We start from the raw sequence: 19233 nt of genomic DNA on the forward strand, positions 1-19233 counted from the left end.
CAATACTTTTGACTGGCTGCGTTGGGACCTGCAGCTACTGGTGTAGGAACAGCCTCAGCCACCCTGGCCACAACTGCTCCACCTTCTCCTTGCCCTAGTATCTGTTTACAACAGTGACAAATATAAGACAGCTGAGGGGGTCGGGGGGAGCAAGATGGTGGAGGAGTAAGAGGCCCAATTTCATCTGGTCCCAGGAATTCAGCTAGATAGTTATCAGACTATTCCAAATACCTACAATCGCAACAGGAGATCAGAGAAAGGAATAGCAGCAATTCTATGAACAGAAAAGAGATTGCTTTCTGGAAGGTAGGATGTGTGGAGAAGTGAGCCTGAGGCAATATACGGGAAGATAGACCATGGGGGAGGGGGGAGGGGCTGGCTCCTGGCAAGAGATAGAGCTGAGGAGCACAAAACCAGAACTTTTAGAAGTCTGCTCCACTGAGGGACATCACTCTAGTGGCTAAGTGGAGGGTGGAAACCTCTCAGGGACAGTGTGGTCTTAGGACCCGTGGGGACACAAAAAGACCAGGGGTGTCTGAGTGTGGCAGAGCTCCCAGGTATCGGAGCAGGGAAGCTGGCTGCAGAGACAGAGCTGAGGAGAGTGCTGCCAGCTCAGGGTTGTCTTAAACCATGATCTGAAGTACAGTCGGACCACTACTCTTAGAGCAGGTACCCCAAAAGCAGCAGATCCAGGGAGACTCACTGACTCACCTTCCTCTTCTGTGAGGAGTGGCACAGGAGCATGCTGTAGGAATCTGCTGGGTTTGGAGACTCCAAATGGGGTCATGTGCCAGGCACAGAAATGTTCGGTCACAGGCTGGGTGAGCATGGAGTGTGGCCAGAGACCAGGGAGATAGGAGTGATTGACTGCTTTTCTCTAAGGGTGAACTAAGGAGTGGGGCCTTGAGCTCTCGACTCTTTTGAGATGGAGACTCGGAGGCTGCCATTTTCATTCCCATCTTCCAAAGCTGTATGGAAAGCCTTCAGGGAACAAAGCTACCTAGAGCAAACCTGAGCAGCTTACATAGCATGGCCCCTGGCAGGGACAGTGAAATTCTGCCTCTGGCAAAGGCATTGGAAAATCACTGCACAGGACCCTACCCCATAAAGTCAGCAAGAACATCTAGCCAAGACCAAGTTTACTGACCAATGAGAACTGCAAAATTCCAGAGCCAGGGGAACACAGCATATAGAATTCATGGTTTTCCCCCCATGATTCTTTAGGCTTTCAAAGTTAAGTATTTAAAATGTACTTTATTTTTTCTTTTTCTATTTAAAAAAAATTTTTCTTCTTTCCTATTTTAACTTATTTCCATTTTTAAAAAATATTTCTTCCTTGGGAGAAGGGGGGTGGGGTTATGGACATTGGGGAGGGTATGTGCTATGGTGAGTGCTGTGAAGTGTGTAAACTTGGCGATTCACAGACCTGTACCCCTAGGGATAAAAATATATTATATGTTTATAAAAAATAAAAAATTAAAAAAAAATTCTTCTTTCCTATTTTAATATCAATACCTTTTTAAAAAATTTTTAAAATTTTCATTTTCATAGTCATATTCTATCCTGTCATTGTATTTAACCTTATTTTTTGTAACATATAGGTTTTTCTTTCTTTAAAACTTTGGGATATATTTCCTTCTAACAGACCAAAATATACCCTAAATCTAGTGTATGGCCTTGTTCTAGTTCTCCCACCTGGTCACACTACCCCCCGCTTTTATTTTTTAGTTTCTTTCTTTCTTTCTTTCTTTCTTTCTTTCTTTCTTTCTTTTTTTTTAACAAACTTCTTATCAATTCCTTTTTAAGAATCTTATCTAATTTTCTTTAGAAAATTACAGTCATATTCCATCCCTTCATCATATTTACCCTTATTTTTCTGTATGAGATTTTCTTTCTTTAAAATTTTGGGAGGCAATTTCTTCTAACAGACCAAATTACCCCCAAAATCAAGTGTGTGACTCTGTTCCATTCACCAGCCATATGTATGTATGTATATATATGTACATATGTGTGTGTGTGTGTGTGTGTGTATGTGTATTTTTTTCCTTTCTTTTCCCTCCAGTTTCGGGTCTCCTCTGATTTGTTTAGTGTATACATTTCTGGGGTTGTTGTTACCCTTATAGCATTTTGTTCTCTCATTTATCTATTTATCTCTGGACATAATAACAAGGCAGAAAAACTCACCTCAAGAGTTTTTCTTCTTCTTTGAAAAGAACAAGAGGCAGTACCAACTGACTGATTGCTAGGGACCTAATCAATATAGACATTAGTAAGATGTCAGAACTAGAGTTCACAATGATGATTATAAAGATACTAGCTGGGCTTGAAAAAAGCATAGAAGATACTAGAGAATCCCTTTCTGGAGAAATAAAAGAACCAAAACCTAACCAAGTTGAAATAAAAAAAAAAATTTCTTAAAAAGGTGCAATAAAAAATGGAGGTGCTTATTGCTAGGATAAATGAGGCAGAAGAGAGAGTTAGTGACACAGAAGACCAAATGATGGAGAATGAAGAATCTGAGAAAAAGAGAGATAAACAACTATTGGATCATGAGGGGAGAATTTGAGATAAGTGATATCATAAGATGAAACAACATTAGAATAATTGGATCCCAGGAGAAGAAAGAGATAGAGGGGCAGAAGATACATTGGAGCACATTATAGCAGAAAACTTCCTTAATTTGGGGAAGGAAACAGGCAACAAAATCCAGGAGGCACATAGAACCCCCCTCAAAATCAATAAAAATAGGTCTACACCCTGTCATCTAATAGTAAAACTTACAAGTCTCAGAGACAAAGAGAAAATCTTGAAAGCAGCATAGGGCAAGAGGTCTGTAGCCTACAACGGTAAAAATAATAGATTGTCAGCAGACTTATCCACAGAGAACTGGAAGGCCAGAAAGTACTGGCATGTTATATTCAGAGCACTAAATAAGAAAAATATGCAGGCAAGAATATTATATCCAGCTAGGCTGTCACTGAAAATAGAAGGAGAGATTAAAAAGCTCCCAGGACAAACAAAAACTAAAGGAATTTGCAAACACCAATCCAGCCCCACAGGAAATATTGAAAGGGGTCCTCTAAGCAAAGAGAGAGCCTAAAAGTAACAGACTAGAATGGAACAAAGACAATATACAGTAACAGTCACCTTACAGGTAATACAATAGCACTAAATTCATATCTTATAGTTACCTTGAATGTAAATGGGCTAAATGCCCCAATAAAAAGACACAGGGTATCAAAATGGATTAAAAAGAGAAGACCCATTGATATGCTATCTGCAAGAGACTCATTTTAGACCAAAAGACACTTCCAGATTTAAAGTGAGGGGATGGAAAACAATTTACATGCTAATGGACATCAAAAGAAAGCTGGGGTGGCAATCCTTATATGAGACAAATTAGATTTTAAGCCAAAGACTACACTAAGAGATAAGGAAGGACACTATACCATTCTTTTTTTTTTAAGATTTTTTATTTATTTATTTGACAGAGAGAGAGATCACAAGTAGGCAGAGAGGCAGGCAGAGAGAGAGAGAGAGGAGGAAGCAGGCTCCCTGCTGAGCAGAGAGCCCGATGCGGGACTCGATCCCAGGACCCTGAGATCATGACCTGAGCCGAAGGCAGCGGCTTAACCCACTGAGCCACCCAGGCGCCCGACACTATACCATTCTTAAAGGTTCTGTCCAACAAGAAGATCTCACAATTTTAAATATCTGTTCCCCTAAGATGGGAGCAGCCTATCATATAAACCAATTAATAACAAAATCAAAGAAACACATTGACAATAATACAATAATAGTAGGGGAATATGACATTCCCCTCACTGAAATGGACAGATCATCTAAGCAAAAGATCAACAAAGAAATAAAGGCTTTAAATGTCACACTGGACCAGATGGACATCACAGATATATTCAGAACATTCCATCCCAAAGCAACAGAATACACATTCTTATCTAGTGTACACAAAACAGCCATTCTCCAGAATAGATCACATCCTGGGTCACAAATGAAGTCTCAACTGGGTACCAAAAGATTAGGATCATTCTCTGCATATTTTCAGACCACAATTCTTTGAAACTAGAAATCAACCACAAGAGGAAAGTTGGAGAGAACTCCAATATGTGGAGGCTAAAGAGCATCCTCCTAAAGAAATGGGTAAACCAGGAAATCAAAGAAGAATTTAAAAAGTGCATGAAAACAAATGAAAATGGAAACACAACTTTTCAAAATCTTTGAGATACAGCAAAGGCAGTCCTGAGAGGAAAGTATATAGCAATACAAGCCTTTCTCAAGAAACAAGAAAGGTCTCAAGTACACAACCTAACCCTACAACTAAAGGAGCTGGAGAAAGAACAACAAAGAAAGCCTATACCCAGCAGGAGAAGAGAAATAATAAAGATCAGAGCAGAAATCAATGAAATAGAACCCAAAAGAACAGTAGAACAGATCAACAAAATCAACATCTTATTCTTTGAAAGAATAAGATGGATAAACCCCTGGCCAGACTTATCCAAAAGAAAAGAGAAAGGACCCAAATTAATAAAATCATGAATGAAAGAGGAGAAATCACACCCAACACCAAAGAAATACAAATAATTATAAGAACATATTATGAGCAACTATGCACCAGCAAGTTAGACAATTTGGAAGAAATGGATGCATTTCTAGAGATATATAAACTACCAAAACTGAACCAGGAAGAAATAGAAAACCTGAACAGACCCATAACCAGTAAGAAGATTAAAGCAGTCATCAAAAATCTCCCAACAACAAGAGCCCAGGACCAGACGGCTTCCAGGGAAATTCTACACAACATTTAAAGAATAATGAATACTTATTCTCCTGGAACTGCTCCAAAAAATAGAAATGGAAGGAAAACTTCCAAACTCATTTTATGAGGCCAGCATGACCTTGATCCCAATACCAGACAAAGACCCCATCAAAAGGGCGAATTACAGACCAATATCCCTGATGAACATGGATACAAAAATTCTCACCAAAACACTAGCCAATAGGATCCAACAGTACATTAAAAGGATTATTCACCATGACCAAATGGGATTTATTTCTGGGCTGCTAGGTTGGTTCAACATCCACAAATCAATCAATGTGATGTAGTACATTAATAAAAGAAAGAACAAGAACCATATGATATTACCATACGATAGATACAGAAAAAGCACTTGATAAAGTACAGGATCCTTTCTTGATCAAAACTCTTCACAGTGTAGGGATTGAGGGTACATACCTTGATATCATCAAAGCCATCTATGAAAAACCCACAACAAATATCAATCTCAGTGGGGACAGACTGAGACGTTTTCCTCTAAGGTTAGGAACACAACAGGGCTGTCCACTATCACCACTGCTATTCAACAGAATACTAGAAGTCCTAGTCTCAGCAATCAGACAACAAAAAGAAATAAAAGGTATCCGAATCGGCAAAGAAGTAGTCAAACTCTCACTTTTTGCAGAAGATATGATACTTTATGTGGAAAACCCAAAAGACTTCAAAACTGCTAGAACTCCTACAGGAATTCAGCAAAGTGTCAGAATATAAAATCAATGCACAGAAATAAGTTGCATTTCTATATACCAATAGCAAGACAGAAGAAAGAGAAATTAAGGAGTCAATCCCATTTACAATTGCACTCAAAACCATAAGATGCCTAAGAAGAAATCTAACCAAAGAGGCAAAGAATCTGTACTCAGAAAACTGTAGAATACTCATGAAAGAAATTGAGGAAGACACAAAGAAATGGAAAAATGTTCCATGCTCATGGATTGGAAGGATAAATTTTGTGAAAATGTCTATGCTACCTAGAGATATCTACACATTTTCTTTTTATACATTTTATTTATTTACTTGACAGCAAGAGAGGAAACACAAGCAGGGGGAGGGGGAGAGAGAGAAGCAGGCTTCCTGCTGAGCAGGGAGCCAGATATGGAGCTCGATCCCAGGCTCCTGGGATCATGACCTGAGCCGAAGGCAGATGTTTAACAGCTGAGCCACCCAGGTGCCCCTAGAGCAAACTATACATTTAATCCAAACCCTATCAAAATGCCATCATCTTTTTTCACAGAAATGGAACAAATAATTATAAAATTTATATGGAACCAGAAATGATGCCGAATAGCAAGAGGAATGTTGAAAAAAGAAAACCAAAACTGGCCACATCACAATTCCAGACTTTAAGCTCTATTACAAAGTTGTCATCATCAAGACAGTATGGTATTCACCCAAAACCAGACACATAGATCAATGGAACAGAATAGAGAGCCCAGAAATGGACCCTCGACTCTATGGTCAACTAATCTTTGACAAGGCAGGAAAGAATGTCCAATGAAAGAAAGACAGTCTCTTCAACAAATAGTGTTGGGGAAACTGGATAGCCACATGCAGAAGATTGAAACTGGACCATTTCTTTTACCACACACAAAAATAGACTCAAAATGGATGATAGACCTCAATGTGAGACAGGTATCCATCAAAATCCTTGAGGAGAACACAGGCAGCAACCTCTTGGACCTCAGCCACAGCAACTTCTTCCCAGAAACACTTCCAAAGGCAAGGGAAGCAAGGGCAAAAATGAACTATTGGGACTTCATCAAAATCAAAAGCTTGTGCACAGCAAAGGAAACAGTCAACAAAACCAAAAGACAACTGACCAAATGGGAGAAGATATTTGCAAATGACATATCAGATAAAAAGGCTAGTATTCAACATCTGTAATGAACTTATCGAACTCAACACCCAAAGAATAAAGAATCCCATCGAGAAATGGGCAGAAGATAATGAATAGACATTTCTGCAGAGAAGAAATCCAAATGGCCAACAGACACATGAAAAAGTACTCAAGAGCAGTTGGCATCAGGGAAATCCAGATCAAAACCACAGTGAGATACCACTTCACACAAGTCAGAATGGCTAAAATTCACAAGTCAGGAAATGACAGATGTTGGCGAGGATAAGAAGAAAGGGGAACCCTCCTACACTGTAGGTGGGAATGCAAGCTGGTGCAGCCACTCTGGAAACAGAATGGAGGGCCCTCAAAAAGTTGAAAATAGAGCTACCCTATGACCCAGCAATTGCACTACTTGTTATTTACCCTAAAGAAACAAATATAGTGATCTGAAGGGGCACATGCACCCCAGTGTTTATAAAGCAACGTCCATGATAGCCAAATTAGGGAAAGAGCCTAGATGTCCATCAACAGATGAATGGATAAAGAAGATGTTATATATATGTGTGTGTGTGTACACACACACACACACACACACACATATAATGGAACACTATGCAGGGATCAAAAAATGAAATCTTGCCATGTGCAACAATGTGCATAGTACTAGAGGGTATAATGCTAAGTGAAATAAGTCAATCAGAGAAAGACAATTGTCATATGATCTCACTGATATGAGGAATTTGAGAAACGAGACAAAGGATCATAGGGGAAGGGAGGGAAAAATAAAACAAGACAAAACAAGAGAGGGAGACAAACCATAAGAGACACTCAATCTCAGGAAACAAACTGAGGGTTGCTGAAGGGGAGGAGGTGGGAGCGAGGGGGTGGCTATATGATGGACATTGCGGAGGGTGTATGCTATGGTGAGTACTGTGACTTGTGTAAGACTGATGAACCACAGACCTGTACCTCTGAAACAAATAGTACATTATATGTTAATTTTTTAAAAAGAAGAAGAAGAAAAAAAAGAAAAGATAGCTGTGATCCATGCAATTGCCTGCAGACTTGTTTCACTTTGCGTGTATACCTTTTTAAATTGAAAAAGAACATTTTTTCAAGTCTGGTTGATTCTTAAAAATATGGGGTTTTGCTTTCTCTTGAAAGTTTGAAGACTTAGAAGGAGAAAGCCAGCAGCCCTCTGATTAGCAGCTGGCCTGGGTTCATTATGGCTGCTCCTCAGAAGGGGCAAGGGCTCTCCATGCCTCACACATTCATATTCCTCGCCCAGCCCAGGCAGGCTTGTGAATTTGGGATCCTCCCTCTCTCTTTCTGAGACTGTGGGCCCAAGCAGAGCTTCTTCTGCAAGCTGAGGTGGCAGAGAGTAAGGACACCAGTCTGCTCTCTGTCCAGAATGCAGTGGTGAGTGCATCATGACGGCCTTGAGAGTGTGCAGACCTCGCCCCTTGTCTGTGGAGTTCTCAGGCAAGCCTGGAGCAGGGGCAAGGACTCACTAGAAATCAAGAATAAACAACTAGCCAGAAAACCCCTATACATTTAAAAATACAAAAGAATAGCACTTTCTAAATGATCTATGAGTCAAAGAGGAAATCACAGTAGAAATTAAAATATATTTAGAACTTAAAATCACAAACATACTACATATCAAAACCACAGCCTTAAATTTATACATTATTAATAGAAATGGAGAAAAATGGATAATTACTGACCTAAGCAATAATAAACAAAAATAAAAACAAAACCAAAACAGAGTAAAAGAAAATGGAGAGAGAGATACTAAGTAGAAAAAGAGTAATGAGTAAGTAAGAGAACAAATATGAAAGCTGGTTCTGTAGAGAAAGGAAAAAATGGACAAATCTCTGGCATGATTAATAAAGATAAAGAATGCACAAAGAAACAGCAATTAAATAAATGAGATCAGGACATAAAAACAAATCCTTCAGACATTAAAAATATAATAAGAAACATTAAAAACACATTGGAAACGAAGATGGAATAGGCAAATTATTAGAAAAAGGAAATTTATTAGAATTGACTAAAAAAGAAACAGAAAACCTGAAGAATACCCTAGTTTTTATAGAAATGTAATTAGTGATTTAAAATTTTCACATGAAGAAAACATGAGGTTTGGATGGATTTACAGGTTCATTCTACCAAACATGCAAGGACAATTCTCAGCTTACATAAACTTTCCCAGACAGCAACAACAATGACAACCACAGAAAGGATTATTCCTTCTCACTTGATAAGGCTAGAATAACATTAATATCAAAATCACTCAACAACACTACAAGAAAAAATTTCAGGGCAATCTTGCCCAAGAATAAAGATACAAATATCCTAAAGGGATAATCAGGAACTGAACTGATCAAGGCATAAAAAGATCATTATGGATAAAGAGGATTTATCTGAGGAAATCAAGAGTGATAATAAAATAAAACCTATTAATATGATTAATCATATTAATCAGCATGTTAAAAAAGATCATATGATACTTCCCATGGATATAGAAATGGTACATAAAATTCAACATCAATTCCTAACAATGTCTAACAAACTGGTAAGAGAAGGGAACATTCTTAACCTGATAAAGGTTACCTACATAAACTCGTTAAACATTATGTTTCGTGATGAAATGTTAAGACTAGAAACAGAACAAGAGTGCTTGCTTTGACCACTTCTATTTAGAGTCACATTGGAAGTTAAATATGTGCAGTAAAATAAGAAAAAAAATGGAAGAACTTAAAAGACCCAGAACTCTCATTATTTGCCGAAAATGTGTTTACCTATGTAGAAAATCTAGAGGTAGCTACAGATAAATTACTTGAATTAATAAAAAAGTTTAGTAATTTTGCATGATACAATTGATCAACATGCAAAAATCAATTCTCTTTCTTTTCACTGGTGACAGTTTATCTTAATATTACATTAAGAATACTATATATCAGGGTGGCTCAGTTGAACAATTGACTCTTGATTTCAGCTCAGATCATGATCTGAGTGTGAGACTGAGCCCACACTGGGCTTGGTGCTGAGCACAGAGCCTGCTTAGGATTCTCTCTCCTTCTGCCCCTCCCCCACGCTCATGCACGCAGGTTTTCTCTCACTCTAAAAACAAACAAAAATAAAAATAAATAGGGGTGCCTGGGTGGCTCAGTCACCCCTCTTCTGAAGGCAGAAGAGCATCTGCCTTCAGGTCGAGTCATGATCCTGGGGTCCTGGAATCGAGCCTTGCATCAGGCTCCCTGCTCCTCAGGAAGCCTGTGTCTCCCTCTCCCACTCCCCCTGTTTGTGTTCCCTCCCTCACTGTCTCTCTCTCTGTGTGTGTTAAATAAATAAACACAATCTTTAAAAAAATAAATAAAAATATTATAATAAGAACAAAAATAAAACAAAGTGCCTAGAGTCAGTCTAGCAAAATATTTGCAGGTATGTAATGGGGAAAAGCCCATAATCTTTGAGCAGTTTATGGAAAACCTAAATAAATGGATCATATATGTTCATGGACAGAAAGATTCAATATTATAAAGATTATAAATATTATAGCGTTTTCCCATATTTTTTATAGATTCCAAACAATTCTAATACAAATCCTACTAGGACAAGCAAATTCTAAAAATTTATATTGAAGGGCAAAGATTCAAGAACATCCAGATGCTCCTGAAAAATTAAGATGTGTGTCCAGGGATGAGTGTATGGATAGTTTTTCTATCAAAAATCAAGTCTTGGGGCGCCTGGGTGGCTCAGTGGGTTGGGCCGCTGCCTTCGGCTCAGGTCATGATCTCAGGGTCCTGGGATCGAGTCCCGCATCGGGCTCTCTGCTTGGCGGGGAGCCTGCTTCCTTCTCTCTCCCTCTGCCTGCCTCTCAGTGTACTTGTAATTTCTCTCTGTCAAATAAATAAATAAAAAAATCTTAAAAAAAAAAAAAATCAAGTCTTACTAAAAAATAGATAAGTAGAATGTTGATGTAGGCATAGACAAATAGAAAAGCAAAACAGTGTAAATAATCTATAAACAGACCTTTGCACATAGAAATTTTACTCATTATAGGGCTATCACTGTAGACTGGGGTAAAATGAGGGGCAGTCAACCAATGATGCTGTGGCAGGTGGTTCTCCATATAGAAAAACCAAAACTGGGTTTCTTCCTTATACTACACAGAGAAATCAATTCTAGGTGACTAAAGATTCAGAAATGAAAAGCAAAACTATAGAACTTTAAGAAAAAGATACAGGAAATCTTTAGGAATATGAATGAGGGAACAATTTTTTCAAAGACAACACAGAAAGTGGGAACTATGAAGGAAAAATCAATTACACTAAAATTAAGGCTTTGTTTTTACCAAAGCGCCTCAGAAATAAAGTGAAACTAAAGTCAAAAACTGGAGTAAGATATTTGCAACATAGCAATTGATGAAAAACTATCACCAAGAATCTATGGAAACCTCTCAAATCAATATGAAAAGAAGAAACAATTCAAGAGAAAATAGGGAAAATGTGTGAATAGGCATTTTTGTTTACAAGAAAACACAAATGCTGGATGAACATAAGAAAAGATGATGAACACCATATTTAATCAAGAGATGCAAATTTAAACCTAAATGATGTGTCATTTTCTACCTACCTATTAGAAGCTGAAATAGAAGTTTTATGAGGATATACAGTAGGGGAAACTCTTTTACACTGTTCATAAGTGTATAAATTTGTATCAACACTTAGGAAAATAATTCTGTGTTATTTAGTTAAATGTGTGCCCACCTCGGTATATCGGCTAGCTAGAAAAATTCTTGCATATGTGCAGCAGGAAATACGTATAAGGATTGTGTTAGTTATGAAAAGCTCAACTCAAATGTCCACTGACATGGAAAATCTTAAATCTCCACGGATAACTACTATCGACTATAGCGTATTCATACAATGGAATGATTTGCAGTAGTGAAAATAAGTGAATGCATTACGAGTATAGAGTATAAAAAGCAAACTACAGAGAAGGACATGTACAATGGGATTCATTTATATAAAGTTCCCCAAGTGTGCAAAACTAAATGAATAATACAGTTGAGAGATACACACATTTGTAGTAAAACTGGAAGGAATGATGAATGTTTGTTTAGAGTGGTGGTTCTCTGGGGGCTGGAGTGTGTGGGGAAGTTGAGACACGGGAGATTGATCATATTCTGTTTTTTAAGCAGGGCTAGGGTTTGTGGGTGCTTGAATCATTGCTAGTGTTCACACCTTCAAAAACAGAACTGCCATATGATCCAGCAATTACACTAATAGGTATTTATCCAAAGGACACAAAAATAGAGATTTGAAGGGATACATGTACCCGGATATTTACGGCAGCATTATCAACAACAGCCAAACTATGGAAAGAGTCCAAATGCTCATCGACTGATGAACAGATAAAGAAAATGGGGTGCACATATGTATAAGGGAATATTACTCAGGCATCAAAAAGAACGAAGTCTTGCAAATTGTAATGACACAGATGGGGTGTGTTATGTTAAGCAAGTCAGTCGGTCAGAGAAAGACAAATACCATGTGAATTCATTCATATGTGGAGTTTAAGAAACAAAAGCAAATGATCGTAGGGGGAAAAAGAGCAGCAAACCAAGAAACAGATTCTTGACTATGGAGAACAAAGTGATGGTCACCAGAGGTGGGGGTAGGGGTGGGGGATGGGGGAAATAGGTGATGGGGATTAAGGAGTTGTGATGAGCCCTGGATATTAAATGTTAATATTGAATCACTAAATTGTATACCTGAAACTAATATATACTGCATGTTAACTAACTGGAATTTAAATGAAAGCCAAAAAAAAAAAAAAAAAAGATGGATAAGCAATATCTTTTTTGCACTTGTTCAGTCTACCAAGATTTTTTAGGTGACCCTGAGGCCCACTGCAGGCAGACTTGTGCATATGAATTTCAAGAAGATAAGCCATTTTATAAATAAGCCTATTTGATGCTAAAAAGGTATATACAATTGTTACACAGCTGCTAAGGTGATGAAGCTAAAAAATGATGCTCTTTTTTATAATAGAAAGTATGCTTTATGGAAATGGAGAATATATTATGTTATACGGAAACAGGAAAATACTTTACCTTTTCAAGACCAAACTTGGTCTCCTTTCAGAGTCTTTTTTACCTTGACGGTCAGACTATTTACATGACTCCTATCCTTACTTCCAAATGTCTCTTGATTTCTTAAGATCCCCTGCTTCACCAGTAAATTATTTTGTATATTCATTATTCCTTGCCTGTGTTTCTTATTTTCACTTTTTAATTACACTGTGTCCCTAAGAGCTTTGTATCAGAGATTTATTCATCAGTACAAAATTGTATCCCTCTCAACTTTATTAGACTATTTTACAAACTGGAAAACATTCTCCTTTTTAAAACATATCCATTAATTGTTTCTAATAAGTTCTTACACTTTTGCTTAAAAACTGAATGTCATTTGTGTTTTTATGACATTAGCCTTCCTGAGTGACTGAAGAAAAGCAATCAGACATGAGGGTTATATTTCTGTTTTCTATTCCCTGTATTTTCTGCATTTCCAGATTATGTTTTGTCTGCTCAATTTTTTTTTTTTTTTTTTAAGAAAGAGAGACGACACTTGTGCACACAGAGCAGGGAGAGGCAGAGGGAGAAGGAGAGGGAGACCAAATCCTAAGCAGTTTCCATGCCCAGCATGGAGCCCAACACAGGCCTTGATCTCACGACCCTGAGATCATGACCCAAGCCGAAATCAAGAGTCAGACACTCAACTGACTGAGCATCCCAGGTGTCCCAGACATGCTTTAAAAATATGTATCTGTGCCACAGTTTCTTCAAACCCCCAGTGTGAGTAGGATATCCTCACACCCATGCTCCCCACCTCCCCTGGCACCAGGGCACCTGGCTTTCTTGTACTACTAAATGCCACCACTGTCCTACAATGAGGGCTATCGTAAAAGACCCAGAAAAAGTCCCAGATTCAGGGGCTAATGTCTGGTGCAATAATTAAGTGTTCAAAAGAGCTATAATTTATATCCCTGACCCACGAGCCTGGTAATTCATTAGTTGTTACAGGAAATGTTTTTTCAGAATCATCCAGCTCTCTCACAGTAATTCTGATGTGAGTAGTTCTGTTATGCTGTGTTTCATCTAAGGTATCCAGCTATGATCAGATCATTATCTGGCTTTTTCCGATCATGAGAAAGGGGGGAATATACAATCTTTTCCCCACATTTCTTTGATCATTAAGTGGGTGTGTGTTTAGTTTGCATGGAGAAGTAATGATGGATTAGGACTGAAGGTGAAGGGATCCCATTAACATGGAGAAATGTGCCTTCGTGTTTTAAAGGCTGGGAAGGACCTGGTGCTAGCTTCTCTGCATCTTGAGCTTATTTTTAATGATAGCCCATGAATCTCTTGTCCACCTATTTTTCTCAGGAGTCTTGGAACTTTACAACCAAGTCATAATATCCATGGAGTAAAGGGCTGCCTTGTAAGCATCACCTGCAGGGATAATTAAGATCTCTGTGTGTCTGGGCCCCAGAGGTATCAAGGGTGAATCTTACAGTATGATGAAAAATGGGTCCCTGATTGATTTTATTGGTAAAATTTCCAAATTGGAAACCTTATTATCCAGTTTGTGCATTAGTCTAAAGTAATCAAATCAGAGTCATGCAAATATTTATCGGTCCTGGTCCTTGCCAAAATAATTGAAACACATCTGTGAATCACAGGTTATTGCCAATTCCTGGTAAGCACAGATGAAGGCACAAAACACTAGCTTAAATGATTAAAATTTGATAATAAACATTAAAACAAGATCTGATTTAATTATGTGCTATGATGAAGAACAACCATGCAGATATAAAGTAGTTACCTAATTCTGACAGTAGCTAATATGGACACTTTTGAACTTACGTGGTGACATTGTCCTTTTCCCTGACAGGAAGTCAGTCACCCTGGACAAATTCTTTACTGGTTCCTGAGTGAGAAACCAACCCCTGCCAACATCTGAGTATTAAATATAACCCATAAAGAGCAGAAAAAAGGTCTTCCATTCATCTCTGCTAAGTTCCCAGCCTTAATTTAAAGATTGGAGATAAAATCAACCAGTAAAATTTTATCCATGGGATTTCTGTGACTCCCAAGTGGTTCCTTTTCTTTGAGAATTAAGTGCTGGAAATATATATCTATGTACATATATAATAGTCCCAAATAAACTAGTCCATATTATCTCAAACCAGCCATAAAATTCCTTTTAGATAGCTTGTACACAGAAGAATAGGTTGCCCCATAAAACTGGCATGTAAAATTATAAAATACTGCTTATTTTTATAATCTGTGAAAAGAAGTTAAAACACCATTTATTGAAACCCAGGTAGAGGACTCATTTTTATCACTTGACAGAAGAAAAAGCATCTTTCATAAAATTGAGCACCTGCCTACAGAATTCTAAATCTGTGTTTACATGGGTTTAGAAATCTCAGTTAAACTGCTGGAACAGGATGGAAATCTCCTTTGACAAGACCTGGGGGGAATTAACAAAGCCTGAGCCACACACATCCTATCTTTGTCCTACCTTGTCAAGTCAGCTTCCCTCGGGCTCAGTTAGAAGTTCTCAAACTTCACCTTGCATCAGATTCACCAGGGGGTGAATCAAACAGTGCTAACCCCACTCCTAGAGTTTCTGATTCTGTAGGTCTGCGGTGGGGCTCAGGATTTGCATGTCTGACATGTTCCCAGGTGATGCTGATGCCAGGGACCCAGCAGAGAACGACTGCTCGGGCTTGAATTCTCCAAGAAAGAATATTCTTTTAACAGAAGAATACTTCTATATTTAGGCTTCTATGCCTTGGGAGTACTGTATATATTAGCAGTCATTTAGATCATTTGTTTAAAAATGTGGTCACTGTTTGGAACCCACACAGGCCACGTGTGAAGTCCACTGCAGGGTAGATGGGCTATCCTGTCTCCTAGGGGTCCAGTCACTTCGCTCATGGCCTTTGTGCTGTGTGGTTTTTACCTGCACCACGAAGATTCTGGTTTATTTAATCCCTTGTGAGTTGGCTTTGCATCATGTTAAGAAAGTGACCTTCTGTGTTTAGGGAAGCCAGGTCGCCTAACCTAGAACCCTCTATAGATGGGTTAAGGGGAGGTGCAGGGCAGAGGCTCTCAGGCTCTCGAGTTAGCCCTTGCCTGGGTTTGAATTCCAGCTGGGATACTTCCCAGTTGTCAAGAATTGTGAGAAAACTGGGAGAAAAACTGACATGATTTATATTCTTCCCACTTTGTATTATGGATAACTCACTGACACGGGGTGAAAATCACAGAAATGGTAGACATGGTGGTAGGAATAACAGATTCATTTAGTTATTTGGGAGCAAGTGGCTGGTAAAGCTCAGCCCAAGAATCTGAGGTTCCAGAAGCCAAGAACCACAGCTTTTCTGTATTGATTTAAAGGACAAAGAGGGAGGGCAAGAATGAATTCTAGATTTTGTTTATCATGGCTAACCTTTATTATGTGCTTACTAATGGCCATTTCGTAGAGAGGCAGAGAGAGACACTAATAATCTATATTCTCCTCATTTTGTTTTATACCTTTATATATATACCTCTCTATATACATATAGATATATATGTATACATACATATATACATATATATGTAGGAGTCAATTACCCATCAGATGCCTCAAAATCCTATACATTAAAAAAAAATCCACCTCAGCTTGCACTCTACTTGGAAAATGTCACCATTTTTAAGGACAATATGTGTCCAAGAAGCCGAGTCCCGTTTTTTCCAGTATCAAAGCCGAAAGACCAGTCAACTCAAGAAAAATCCTTCCAAAGAAACAAAGAGCCATTTGATTAATAAACTTGAAGAAAAGAAAGCATAAAACAAAACAAAACAAAATTTCAAAAGATTTACTCTCAAATGAAAACAAAGTATCATCAAATTAAAGGAAAAATTATGGATCCGTGTTTTGATTTCAAACTATTTCTTATGTTGCTCTGTACATTGTCTTTAGTTTGCTCTTCAGAGAAACTGTATCTTTAAAACATTACAGTGAGATTTGCCAATTGGAAAGCTACATGCAAGAAAATGAGAAATAATATAATTCTTAACGTTAGACGAGACTTTTAGAAAACTGAGTCACGCAATGGAAAGAGGGCAAACCCTACGCCAGACCTGTTTGCTGAACTGTCCACTTTGGCACTCTGACACTACAGTGGGTTCTTCTTTCAGAATTAAGTGGTTCTATAAAAAGGAGACTGTTCTCACCCTCATCCTCCCGTTCCTTATCGCAGGCCCGTCGTCTGCCAGTCTCAACACGTACAAATCCATTTTGTATTCTCTTCCTCCACGAATGCTGAATCCAAATCCTTTGGCTCCTTTCTCCATGTCCACAGTGAAATAATCAAAATCCTTTAGATTTGGGCAGAAAAATGGAATAAATAGTTGTTTAATATCAGAGAAGCTTCTGTGGTCAGTCTCTCTGTTCTCCTTCTCTCTTAGAGTTCATCTCTCCAATGATGTGATATTGTGAGAAAAAGTACCCTGACATCACCATCTAGGAAAAGGCAAGATGAAATTCCAAAGATTCAAGAAGGTCTTAATGCAGGTGACTCGGCCATTAAGAAAACTACTGTAGGGGCGCCTGGGTGGCTCAGTCGGTTGAGCATCTGCCTTGGCTTGGGTCATGATCCCAGAATCCTGGGATCGAGTCTCAGATTGGGCTCCCTGTCCAGCAGGGAGCCGGCTTCTCCCTCTCCTCTCTGCTTGTGCTCTCTCCCTGTCTATGTCTGTCTCTCTCAAATAAATAAAATATTAAAAAAACAAAACAAAACAAAACCACCCACTATAGAGCATGTTTACTCTGGTATTCATCCATATACTTGGCAAATGTAATGACTGCACACAGGCCTGAGTGATATTTCCTCTCCTTTGGGTTTTCTCATTCACTGCTGTTGAGCACCATTAATAAATATCAGAGGGGTGTGTGTGTGTGTGTGTGTGTGCATTACAGGTTTGTTCATTAGAAACTGAAATGTGACAGGGTCTCTGAGTTACCTGGGGCTGCCTGTAGTCCGCCAGAGGGTACTGCCTGGTGTCAGGGGAGTGCTGCCTGTAGTCCAGCAGGGGAGGCTGCCTGTAGTCCGAGGGTGGGGGTTGCTGGTAGTCTCCTCCCGGTGGCTGCCTGTAGTCCAGTGGCGGCTGCCTGTAGTCCGTAAATGGAGGCTGTCGGATGTCTGGTTTCACATCTTGCCTTGCTTTTACTTCTGACCTGTAACTAAATGATGGAAATGGGATTTGCTCGGATAACTCAGGATTCTGAGGGGATTACAAGGACCACATGACTTCCAGGCATGGGTGGGCCACCCCTCTTGGTGGTCCTTTTGCGGGTTCAGGATCCTGAGAAAGTTACTGATGAGAAGTACTATTTTAAAATCTTTGACAAATAAAATCAAGAAATAAGAAATCAAGGTAAACATGATGATGGCTCAACCAGGGCTGTGTGGAAAAGGAGTTAGGGACAGCCCTCTTTGACTCTGGCTACTTAAAACCTTGTACAACTGTAGCAAAGCTAGGAGCTAAACACGGAACTGTATCTCAGACTCCCAGTGTGTCTCAACACCAGTGAATCAACTCTATCCAACTCTCCCTCTCCCACACACATTCATCACTTCATGAAAGCACAACTAAAGTGATCTTAGATCTAAATATTCCATGAATATATAATAAAGGGCTATTTTAACCTGCTAGGTTGGGTCCTTTTGACTATATTACAGAGGTTAAAAGACTGAGAGCAAACTCTAATCACCAGCTACAAGTCAAGCAGCAAGTCACTGGGTCATTCCTAAGAGTAGGAACATATTACATAGAGTTTAAATATTAGGCTATAACTACCAGATCAGTATCAGGTGCTATTATCAGATACTACCACGGCGGTAAGACGAAAGGGATGAAAGGGAAGGCAAAGATGTTTGTGTCCAACATTTGTCTCTTTCTCGTTTCCAGATATTTCCTCAGATTGGGCTCCCCATCCGTGGCAGTTCATGCCAACACCTCAGGGGTTGTCTGAAATGCATAGAGTACTGAACCCTGTATATACTATGCTTTTTCCTATATGTACATACTTATGATAAAGTTTAATTTATAAATTAGGCACAGTGAGAGATTATCAGCAGTAACTAGTAATAACACAGAACAATAACAGTAATATACTGTATGAAAGTTATGCGAGAGTGGTCTCTCTCTTTCAGAGTATCTTACTGTCCTGTACTCACCCTTCTTGTGATGATGTGAAATGACAAAATGCTTGGGTGATGAGATGAAGTGAGGGGTGTGACCTATGCACTCTGAGTACATTGTGTAGCCCTGGGCTAGGCTATTACTGACCTTCTGACAATCAGTCAGAAGGAGGATCATCTGCTTCCTGACGGTCCTTGACTTCAGGTACCTGAGACCATGGGAAGCAAACCTGTAGATTAAGGAGGGGGGAGTTGGGGCTTCTGTACTCATAAA

At 38.9% G+C, this 19233-nt stretch overlaps 1 protein-coding gene across 8 annotated transcripts in view; it reads right to left on the reverse strand.

The window, feature by feature from the left end:
* MAGI2 (membrane associated guanylate kinase, WW and PDZ domain containing 2) overlaps nt 1–19233 on the reverse strand; it is a 1359941-nt gene that overhangs the window by 102561 nt on the left and 1238147 nt on the right. For all 8 annotated transcript variants that reach the window (XM_059170944.1, XM_059170942.1, XM_059170943.1 and 5 more), the window contains 2 exons: nt 17779–17998; nt 16990–17133 (listed from right to left, as the gene is read on the reverse strand). In XM_059170944.1, coding sequence (XP_059026927.1) covers nt 16990–17133; nt 17779–17998 — 364 coding nt within the window. The remainder of the gene's footprint in view (nt 1–16989; nt 17134–17778; nt 17999–19233) is intronic.

This window comes from Mustela lutreola, chromosome 4 (assembly GCF_030435805.1).
Source record: "Mustela lutreola isolate mMusLut2 chromosome 4, mMusLut2.pri, whole genome shotgun sequence".
NCBI lineage: Eukaryota > Metazoa > Chordata > Mammalia > Carnivora > Mustelidae > Mustela > Mustela lutreola.